This window comes from Rhinopithecus roxellana, chromosome 12 (genome assembly GCF_007565055.1).
Source record: "Rhinopithecus roxellana isolate Shanxi Qingling chromosome 12, ASM756505v1, whole genome shotgun sequence".
Lineage (NCBI taxonomy): Eukaryota > Metazoa > Chordata > Mammalia > Primates > Cercopithecidae > Rhinopithecus > Rhinopithecus roxellana.
Genome location: NC_044560.1, coordinates 26,972,191 through 26,982,913, shown reverse-complemented (window position 1 = coordinate 26,982,913; position 10,723 = coordinate 26,972,191). Strand labels below are relative to the sequence as shown.

Here is a 10,723-nt window from a genome sequence, read left to right as displayed (position 1 = left end):
GACACAAAGAGCCACGGGTCGGCTCAGGAGTGGGCCGGGGAATGGATCAGGCCTCTGGGTGTCCCATGCCACTAAGCCAATCCCAACATCTCGCCTTTTAATAATGCATTGCATAAGGAAAGTGAAAGTTTCGAACTTTAGTCACTGCTGCCAGTCTTGACATAAGAAGGTGACTTGGTGCCTGTCATCCCTTCCCTGTCCGCCGGAGCTTGTTAGGAAAACATCTGGGCCTGGGAATTACTCTTCCAACCAGGTTTGACACACAGACTCCTCAGCAGGTTGGCTCCATGCCCACCAATAGCAGGAAGGCTTCCTTTGGACTTGGGTCTGTTTTCCCAGACACTCACTTCACAGTCAAGACCCTGACCCCAGAGGTCTCCATTCCCTTCCTATGTCCCATCTTCAACAGTGTGCAATCCCCTGGGCATTTCTTATTCATTGCACTGCTTTTCTGGGCTGTGCAGACTCACTTTCCTCCTCCAGGGGAACATGCTCACCCACCCCCAACACTTACATAGCCTGTCAGTTCTGGGGGCAGAGGATAAGCTGCACTGAGCTCCCTCCTGGGCCAGTTCTCAGGAGAGAGAGATAGGAAGGATGCCTAGACAGATAGAAAGCTGCTGTTCAAACAACCAGAACTTTATTATGGGCACATGGGTTGACAGGGCCAACTTCTGAACTTGAGAAGTGCAAATCTTCATTCAAAGTCTGGAAAAGCTCTTTACACTGAGCTGTATGGGGGTGTGTAACTCAGGCCTTGGAGCCAGGCAACCTGGGCTCAAACCCCAGCTCTGCCGCTTACTAGCAGTGTGACACAGGGCACTGACATTAACCTAAAGCCTCTGTGAACTGACCTGCAGAATGGCATTATTACCAGACTTGGGTCCAGACGAAATGGGGTGACGTGTTAAATGCTTACCACAACACTGGGCATTAAGTATTCAGTACATATTAGCTATTATTATTGCCGTTTTTCCCTAAGAAAGTCAGTACTGGAAGAGCTGCTAAAGTAACTCAGCACCCAAATGTACTACATGTAAAATATTTTATTATAAAAAGCTCCATTGCATGGCATTTCAAAAAGAATAGAACATTTCCTACAGTTTTCCTTTGTTTTTGGCTGTTACACAGGAGAGACTAGTTAAGTGTCCCAATGAAGACTATTATGCATCACATGCCTAAGTTCATCAGGCCTTAAGCCCTCAAAGAACGACAGCATCAGGGGCTCTGCGAGAGCAGCCACCGGAGCCTCACGGCTTAGTTCACAAAACAGCCCTGTGTCCTTTCTATAAAGCCAGGTCGTATTTCCTACCCCCAGTTCAGGACTCCAGCGTAGACAGCAAACACAAAACTTGTTTCCTTTTTGAAACACAACAGCTCTATTAGAAGCAAAACAAACAACCACAATCTAAACCAGCCAGGAGGAGCCCTTTCCTAGCTGGAAAGGAGAATGTGTCGCCTGTGATTTGGAGTGAAGAGGATGGGGAGATGCCTGTGTCACACCCTTGAATGTGGTCCACAGATTCACCAGCTCCAAGACAGCATCTCCTTCCAAAGCACCTGCAGCAGGAGGCTGTGTGGGGCAACAAAGTCACTCCTGATACAGAGAATCCCCCCACCATCCAAATGGCTCCGTGCACAGCTGGCCCCTCCGCTTCTCAACCATGGCTCACGTGGCTTTGTTAGAGTCTTGGGGGCAAAAGGTGTGAGAGACAGGAGGGACCGTGGCTCAAGTGGGGCCGTTCAATCGGGTGGCCGGGTGTCGGGGGCCTTCTCCTGGACTTCGTCATACTGCGGTGGAGGAGTCAAAGGCTCTATCGAGGGAGGAGGGATGTTTTTGTCCGGGAGATTGATCCTAAAGTCTTTGAGGTGAAGCTTTTCAGATTTAATCCTTCGAACTTTCAGCGGTTTCAGTCGTTTGGCCAACTTAGAGTTCTGCCTGTCAGGGGGGTTCCCAGGGCTGGCCTCCACATCAGCCCTGGTGGATGTGGGGGTGGTCTCGTCAAGCCCTGTCAGTGACTCATAGGACGGGAGAGAGATGCTCAACCTCGGGTTCTGCTCCTCTCCCCTTGCTTCTGAGTAGTTTGTGTTCATCACTTCCTCGTAGCTGGGGACATAGTACCTTGAGGCAGCCTCCTCCTCCTCCTCTTCCTCCTGGCTGCAAGAAGACACACAGACAGGGAGAGTGTTAGCCTGCACACAAGTCATTCAAAATCCCAAAGAGATGGGCTCCAAAGAGTCCACACACAGCAGCCTTGTAAATAACAAATGGGTCTTAGAGGCAATAAAAGCGAACACTGCAAGTGTTTACTATGAGCTGGGCTCTCTTCTAAGTACTTTAACAAATATGAACCAATTTCAGACTCCTAACAACACTATGAGTTAAGTACTATTCATGCAGGACAGGTGAGTCCCCAAATTGGGGCTTAGCTTGGGAGGGATCTTGGCTTTATCCAGAAAGGAATTCAAGGGTGAGCCAGTGATGTTAGACCACAATCCTTTTTTTTTTTTTTTTTTTTGAGAGAGTCTTGCTCTGTCGCCCAGGCTGGAGTGCAGTGGCACAATCTCGGCTCACTGCAAGCTCCGCCTCCTGGGTTCATGCCATTCTCCTGCCTCAGCCTCCCAAGTAGCTGGGACTACAGGCACCCGCCACCACGCCTGGCTAATTTTTTGTATTTTTAGTAGAGATGGGGTTTCACTGTGTTAGCCAGGATGGTCTCTATCTCCTGACCTTGTGATCCACCTGCCTCGGCACCCCCCCTCCCCAACAAAGTGCTGGGATTACAGGCGTGAGCCACCACACCCAGCAGACCACAATTCTTTTTTTTTTTTTTTTTTTTTCCTTGAGACGGAGTCTCGCTGTGTCACCCAGGCTGGAGTGCAGTGGCCAGATCTCAGCTCAGTGCAAGCTCCGCCTCCCAGGTTTACGCCATTCTCCTGCCTCAGCCTCCTTAGTAGCTGGGACTACAGGCGCCCACCACCTCGCCCGGCTAGTTTTTTTTTTTTTTTTTTTTTTTTGTATTTTTTAGTAGAGACGGGGTTTCACCGTGTTAGCCAGGATGGTCTCGATCTCCTGACCTCGTGATCCGCCCATCTCGGCCTCCCAAAGTGCTGGGATTACAGGCTTGAGCCACAATTCTTTATTGAAGGGCACTACTCCTTGTGGAGAAGGGCTAACTCATAGGCAGTACACCCAGAGTCAGCCACATAGGGGCTCTTGGAAATTGTATTTATACCCACTTTTAGTCACATGCAAATTAAGGGGTGGGTTAATGCAAATTGAGGAGCAAGCTATTTAGAACTTCCTAGGAAAGGTCACTTCTGGGTCGTTACCATGGAAAGGGATGGTAACTGCTGGGTTGTTGTCATGGCAATTGTAAACTGTCATGGCACTGGTGAGAGTGTCCCATGCTGATGAGCAATGAGGGCAGCCAGGGATCACCCTCATTGCCATTTGCTGGCTTTGGCTAGTTTTTTGTTTTTTTTTAACCTTATCTCATCTGGACCACATCCTGTTTTGGTCAGCAGGATTATGACCAGAAAACAAGTCCTGCCTGTTTTCTATCTCACTATTACTATACCCCATTTATAGATGGACTGAGATACATCAAGATTAAGTGACTTGGTCAGACCTTTAGGAAATGGGAGGGTAGGAAGTGAACACTATACTCTCAACTACTCCACCGTGTTATCTGGGCGTTAAACCTCCTTTGCCTTATTTGAGCCTTTCCCACTTAGCGACATGCTGGGTGAGCTATTCCAATGCTCAGCTGGGTCCTTTGGCCAAAGGCAACACAAAAATGTACAAAGTTGTAACCAACTTTCAGTAAAATGGTTGTTCCCAGGTAGAGAAAGAATATCTGAAATATAACATTTATGTGTGTCTCAAATTATTCTGTCATTTTAACTTCCAGGTTTATCCCAAGACTCAAAAAGATCAGGTCCTCTCAGCCTTAGTCTCATTTGACTGTTGAAAGAGAAAACCAAAAAGTCAGGATATTTTCTACACATTTGTCAGAATTAACGCCAATAGCCACTTTCCAGGACCCTATACTTGAACCTGTGGAGTGATCATGGCCAACATCAGAAACCTCAAAGTCTGCCTTGGTTTTCCTCCCACCCTCCTTTAGGAATGAAGTCAAATGTGCTCACAGCTAGGGTGGGGAATGATGAGTGGTTGATATTCCTTCTTTGTTCTTTTCTGTATTTCTCAAATTTTCTAGAATAAGCACGTGTGATGGTTAATTTTAGGTGTCAACTTGACTGGCCATGGTTGCCCAGATTAAACATTGTGAGAGTGAGGGTGTTTCTGGAAGATATTAGCATTCAGCTCGGTGGGCTCTGTAAGGCAGATTCCCCTCCGCAGTGTGGTGGCACCATCCAACCCACAGAGGTCCTAGATAGACCAAAAGTCAGAGCAAGCAGGAATTTGACTCATTTCTCCCTACCTCACTGCTTGAGCTGGGACATTTCATTTCATCTTCTCCTGCCCTCAGCCTAGGATTTATACCCTCACCTCCCCTCATTCTCAGTCAGGCCTTCAAACTCAGAATGAATTATACCCCTTGCTTTCCTGGCTCTGCAGCTTACAGATGACAGAGTGTGGGACTTTTTGGCTTCCATAATCCCGGGAACCAATTCCTCATAACAAATCTCCATTTAAAAAAATATATATCCCCCTGGTTCTGTGTCTCTGGAGAATCCTGGCCAATACAGCATGTATTATCTTATCGGAAAATGAGTTTAATTTGGGAATTGTATTTATACCCACTTACACCCACTTTCAATTACGTGCAAAAGTAAGAAGTGGGTTAATGCAAATTTACCATGGAAAGGGGTGGTAACTGGTAACATTGGAGGGCATAAATCACTTCACTATAATGAGATTTTCTTTTTTCTTCTGGCGTACACCCACAAATGGCATTGCTGAATCATTTGGTAGCTCTATTTTGAGTTTTTTGAAGAACCTCTAAACCTCTCCATAGTGGTTGCACTGATTTCCATTCCCACCATTAATGTACAAGGGTTTCCTTTAATCCATATTAAATTAAGAACAATTCCCTTCCCACTATAGAGATAAGAAATGCTTGTAGAAAATTCAAACAACACAGAAACATCTAATGAAGAAAAGAAAAACATCCCGAATCCTTCCACCTGGAGGCAAACCACTGTAACATTCTGGTGTATACCCTTCCTGCCCCTCTCCAATCCCACAGCCACAACATTTGATGGGACCAGAACCTGACCAAAGATGCTGTATTATATCCTCCCATTCTCACTGTTGTGAATATGGTCCCACATTAACAAATATAGATCAACAGTGGCTGCATAGAACTCCACTGAACAGGTACGTCATCATTTAACTCGGTAGGTGGTTTTTTAGGTTGTTTCTAAATTTTTGTTATCCTAAACAATGATCTGATAAATATACTGGTACAAACTCCTTTGCACTTGTGGGACTGTCTCCCAGGGATAAACTCTTAGAAATAGAATCAATATGCACATCTTCAGTACTGCCCCTTATGGTGAAACTCTTGAGAAAGTTTCTGTCAGTCAACATTTCATCAGCAATCCATCTTCCCCACAACTCTCCAACAGTAGGGGTTGTCTATCTTGATCAATATGATAGGCAAAAAAAAAAAAAAAAAAGACATCCTTTTGCTTGCATTGCATGACTAATGAAGTTGAACATCTGTTGGTTGAACATCTATGGAATATTCATAACCTTTGTCTGTTTCCTATTGGCATATTCATGTTACATATTCATTTGTGAGAGCTCTTTTTATAACAGGGATATCAACTATTATCATGTGTTCCCCAATGTATCACTTATCTTTTAAATTTGTTGGTGGCATTTTTGCTTAAATGGAAAATTGCTTCCCAGCCATTTCAAATCAAAGCATACACATAGCATGCTGGGGTGAAGGGACAAGAAAATGTGCTGGCCACCCCAGGCCTTCTTCAGCGACCCTGGGCAGGTCAAAATGTTGGTTCACTTAAGAGTAATGGCCTCCAGCTCTATCCAAGTTGCTGCAAAAGACTTTTTTTTTTCTTTTTTTTTTTTTTTTGAGACAGAGTCTCCACTTTGTCGCCCAGGCTGGAGTGCATTGGCGCTATCTCAGCTCACTGCAACCTCCACTCCCCCGGGTTCAAGCGATTCTCATGCCTCAGCCTCCCAAGTAGCTGGGACTACAGGTATGCGCCACCATGCCCAGCTAATTGTTGTATTCTTAGTAGAGACGGGGTTTCACCATGTTGGCCAGGCTGGTCTCAAACTCCTGACCTCAAGTGATTCACCCACCTTGGCCTCCCAAAGTTCTGGGATTACAAGAGTGAGCCGCTGCACCTGGCCCAAAAGACAGTATTTTATTCCTTTTTATGGCTGAATAGTATTCCATTATGTAAAAATATTGTAATAAAATTTTAAAAAATCTTGGTTTACCTGTAATCCATTTGTGCCATGCTATTTGGGAAGCTCTGGTAGAAAAGTCTAAAGTTATTTGTAAAATGATAAATTGTTTTGACAGAGCCTTCATGGGCGAACATGGGATAATAAAGCCTTGTAGATGACAGTCTTTTCACCACGGAAAAGTGTGAGCATGTGCGTGCATGCATGCGTGCCCATCCCAGATCCGGGAAGGGAAGGGGACAGTCAGGCCTCACCTGTCTTCCTCCTGGGCGTGAGGCCCAGCGCCTGTCGGGTGCTGGACATGGGCCAGGTCCTCGCCCTGCTGCTGCTTCCTCTTGTCCCTGATACTCAGGCAGATGGAAAGCAGCAGCAGCATCACCCCGGCCCCGACCAGCACGTAGGCCACGGAGAAGGTCTTGCTCTTGAGGATGCCGCCACCCACCTCGGTCTTGTTGCTGCCCTGAGCTGTTGGCTTCTCGGCCGCGCTGAAGCCGGGTACCAGGTTCCACATGGCCATGATCACCCCAAGGACCAGCATCCCCAGGCCGATGGCGGTCAGTGCATAGTGCGAGCCGTTGGCCTTGGACTGGGCCATCGTGTCAGTGGGAGGAGGGCGAGGCCCAGTTCCAAGAAAGAAAATAAATATATAAAAAGCAGTAGTCACAACAAAAACCCCTTAAATGGACTCCACAAAATCTCTCGCCCCACACTAGAAAAATATCAGCTGAACTCCTGCGGGATGGTTCCAAGCAATCGCGAGGCCTCCCGTGTGGATGGCTGTGGCGGAAGGGCCTGGAAGGAAAGCAGAAAAAGCAGAGAGGACCATCAGTTCCGATTCCAGACGCTTTGTGAACGTGGCGGCTCTGCTGTTGAAGGAGTTAAGCAGCAGCACCGAGCACGCCGGCTCTGGCTGGGCTTCGCCTTTGATGCATTCCAGATGTCTTACGTGCTCAGGCTCCTCGTGCCAGGCTGCAAGAAGGGAGGCCGCCCCCGCTACTCCCTGAAAAGGAAAAGCCAGACCTTTCCCTGCAGGAGGCCAGAAAGGTTGGAGCTCAGGTCATTAAAACACTGTGTGGAATTTAATGAAGTGCAGTAAAATCTCAGCTCTTACTGGAGGCTGCTGGGAGAGTGAGCGATGGGATGAATGGGCCACAATCGATGGTTGTAACAGACTCACCTGGGGGACAGGGACTCAGCTAATGGTATGACCAGGCCAGACAGCCTACTGTCATCTGTTCACCACCCTCAATGGCTCCCTATTTCCTGCAGGAGAAAATCCAGCTTCTTAGAATGATGCTGCTCATGGTGGCTTTAGCCTGGTTCCTGCCTCTCCTACTGCATCTCTCAGCCTGCTTTCCTTTGTACTACCAGCCCCCAACCACCCTCCAGAACTTCTGCATTTCTCTGGTCACCCACAGCTCAGATGACCCTTTCATGTGCTCCCCAAAGCCTCCAGCAACCACTGTGGTGAGTCTCTTCCCATGACCACATCATCATCATCTCTAAGCCTGGCACACAGCAGGGACTCAAAAAATGTTTGCAGAGTTCACTCCTGTAATCCCAGCACTTGGGGAGGCCAAGGCGGACGGATCACGAGGTCAAGAGATCAAGACCATCCTGACCAACATGGTAAAACCCTGTCTCTACTAAAAATACAAAAAAATACAAAAAAAAAAAAAATTAGCTAGGTGCTGTGGCATGTGCCAGTAATCCCAGCTGCTTGGGAGGCTGAGGCAGGAGAATTGCTTGAACCTGGGAGGTGGAGGTTGCAGTGAGCCGAGATTGTGCCACTGCACTCCAGCCTGGGCGACAGAGCAAGACTCCATCTCAAAAAAAAAAATGTTTGCAGAGTCAATGTTGGATGAAATGAATAGAGGCGACATGAAGCCACGGAGCAAGACAAGCTTCTCTGAAGCCACATTGAGTTCTCCCTTTGTTAAAGGTGACAGAGGCCTGCACATTCTTCCTTTTAGCTCCTGTGCCCAGCTGGACAAAATAAACCTTCTCTCCACGAAGCAGCTCAGAGACCCTGCGCTAAAGGGAGCAGCCAGCGGTCCTGAGATTCCACAGTATTCGTTGGTTCAGAGTAAGCCAGAGAAGCAGTCACTTAAGGCTTTAGGTTAGAACATTTTCAAGGACTAAGGAGGAGGAGCAAGCAATGCCCCTTGCTAAGTCGCTTCCCCATACATTATTCCTGTGACAGGAACCTTTGCAAAACAGTAAAATTTACAAGATGTTTAGCTGGGCAAGGTCTTGTTTTCAATTCTGCATTCTTTCCAGTCTCTCCAAAAGGATGACTGACCAGGCTGCTTGAAATCTGATGCTGCAAAGATATTTTCTTGTGAAACCATGAGTTTATCTGAAATTGGCCACTTTGTTAAAAGATCCTGTAAAAATATTTGAAACAACATCCTTTATCAGCTTGAAGTCTGTTCCTTCTTTTTTTCACTCAACAAATATTTCTTGTGCATCTAGCTACCTGCTAAGCAGCATGTCAGGCACTGGAGCAATAGCAGTGAGCAAGTTAAGGATTAGTAGAGCTTCTAGGCCAGCAGGAAAATGATCTATAGCGAATACCAATAAAGTGGGAAGGAAGTACAGGAACTGTGGGATTAGACAGCAGTGTGTCCTAGCTCAGGGCGGTGGGACATACAGAAAGCCTATGTGGGAGAGGAGTCCCACTGGCATAATTGGGCCTGAATCCTGAATGCACAGCACTGTGTGTGTGCGTGTGTGTGAGTGCACTGGCTCTGCTCTTGAAGGAGTTAAACAGCACCAAGGTACACTGGTGCATGAACACATGTGTACATGCATGTTTATGCACACATAAGCACGTGCATGCATGTGAGCACCTATGTACCTATGCATGCATATGTATGGCATATGAACAGGTTGGTATGGGCATGTGTGTGGGGTGCAGGGCATTGAATAGGGATCCCACTGCAGACAGCTGCGGTAGGACCGGATGGGACTGTACACAAGGATATTTATTTCTTACAGTATCACTCATGGCTGGCAAAAGGAAGGATGGGGGCTCTGGCAGCCTTAGGAATGCACCAGTTCTGCCAAATGGATCTGAGACAAGGTCAGACTCAGTGGATGGAGAAGTGCACAGCCAGGGGCTTGTGCTGGAAGCAGGAGTGATGAAAATACCACGTTCTGAACCCCCGCTAAGTGCATGACAGGCAGGCCTTGTACCTGGGATGCTGGGAGTGTGTCTGGCAGACTAGTGATTTGAGCCGCTTTAACCCCCTCCCTGCCTGCTCTCATCCATTCTCCATTCCAGCTTTGCCTTATGCTGCACAAGAGAAAGACAAGCTCCAGATGTGAGTCATGGGCAGAGATAAAAATGTCAGGATTAATATTTTCTTTTTGTCTGATAAACTGTCAATGATTAAAAACAGGTGATAATACTCAGTGTGGGGAAAGGTGTTGGGATGGCAATTTCAAGGCATTTTTTTAGATGGCAAATTTTGGCATTTATAGAATAAAAGTTTCAAAAATGGTTATGCCCTTTGGCTCTGTAATTCCAACTTTTTTTTTTTTTTTGAGACGGAGTCTCGCTCTGTCGCCCGGGCTGGAGTGCAGTGGCCGGTTCTCAGCTCACTGCAAGCTCCGCCTCCCGGGTTTACGCCATTCTCCTGCCTCAGCCTCCGAGTAGCTGGGACTACAGGCGCCCGCCACCTCGTCCGGCTAGTTTTTTTTTTTTTTTTTTTTTTTTTGTATTTTTTAGTAGAGATGGGGTTTCACTGTGTTAGCCAGGATGGTCTCAATCTCCTGACCTCGTGATCCGCCCGTCTCGGCCTCCCAAAGTGCTGGGATTACAGGCTTGAGCCACCGCGCCCAGCCTGTAATTCCAACTTCTAAAAATCATGTACAGAGATGTTCATCACAGCTTTATAGTGACGAGAAGCTAGAAACTACTTCAATAGCCAATAATCCAGATCAGGAACCATAATAAATTATGGTTCATGAATATTGGTTAATTAATTATGGTTCATGAAATTATGGCTTATGAAATTATGGTCTCAAAGCAGCTAATATATTTTTAAATCAAACAACAAGGTTAAAACAACAGTATGTTCAGTGTGATTCTAATTTTTAAAAAATTATCTATACACAGATGAATATATGGGGAAAAGCCTAGATGATTGTACTTACATTGAAATGAAAGAGACAATGTATTTATATATATATACACGTATGTAAAAATCCCGGGCGGGGGGCCACCTTTCAGACTTGTACCAATGATTGCTTCTGGGGACGAAGGAAGCTTGGAAAGTGTATCCTTTACTCTCTCTTTCTCTCTTTTAA

The 10,723-nt window shown here is 46.5% G+C and overlaps 1 protein-coding gene across 3 annotated transcripts in view; it reads right to left on the bottom strand.

Annotated features, from left to right (window-relative positions):
- Positions 1 to 1,028: 1,028 nt before the first annotated feature.
- Positions 1,029 to 10,723, bottom strand: part of TMEM51 (transmembrane protein 51) — a 68,693-nt gene continuing 58,998 nt past the window's right edge. For 2 of the 3 annotated variants that reach the window (XM_010370081.2, XM_010370080.2), the window contains exons 3-4: positions 6,664 to 7,201; positions 1,029 to 2,158 (exon numbers count right to left, since the gene is read on the bottom strand). In XM_010370081.2, coding sequence (XP_010368383.1) covers positions 1,744 to 2,158; positions 6,664 to 7,004 — 756 coding nt within the window. In that variant the 5' untranslated portion in view covers positions 7,005 to 7,201 and the 3' untranslated portion in view covers positions 1,029 to 1,743. The remainder of the gene's footprint in view (positions 2,159 to 6,663; positions 7,202 to 10,723) is intronic. The other variant, XM_030913505.1, reaches the window with a different exon arrangement.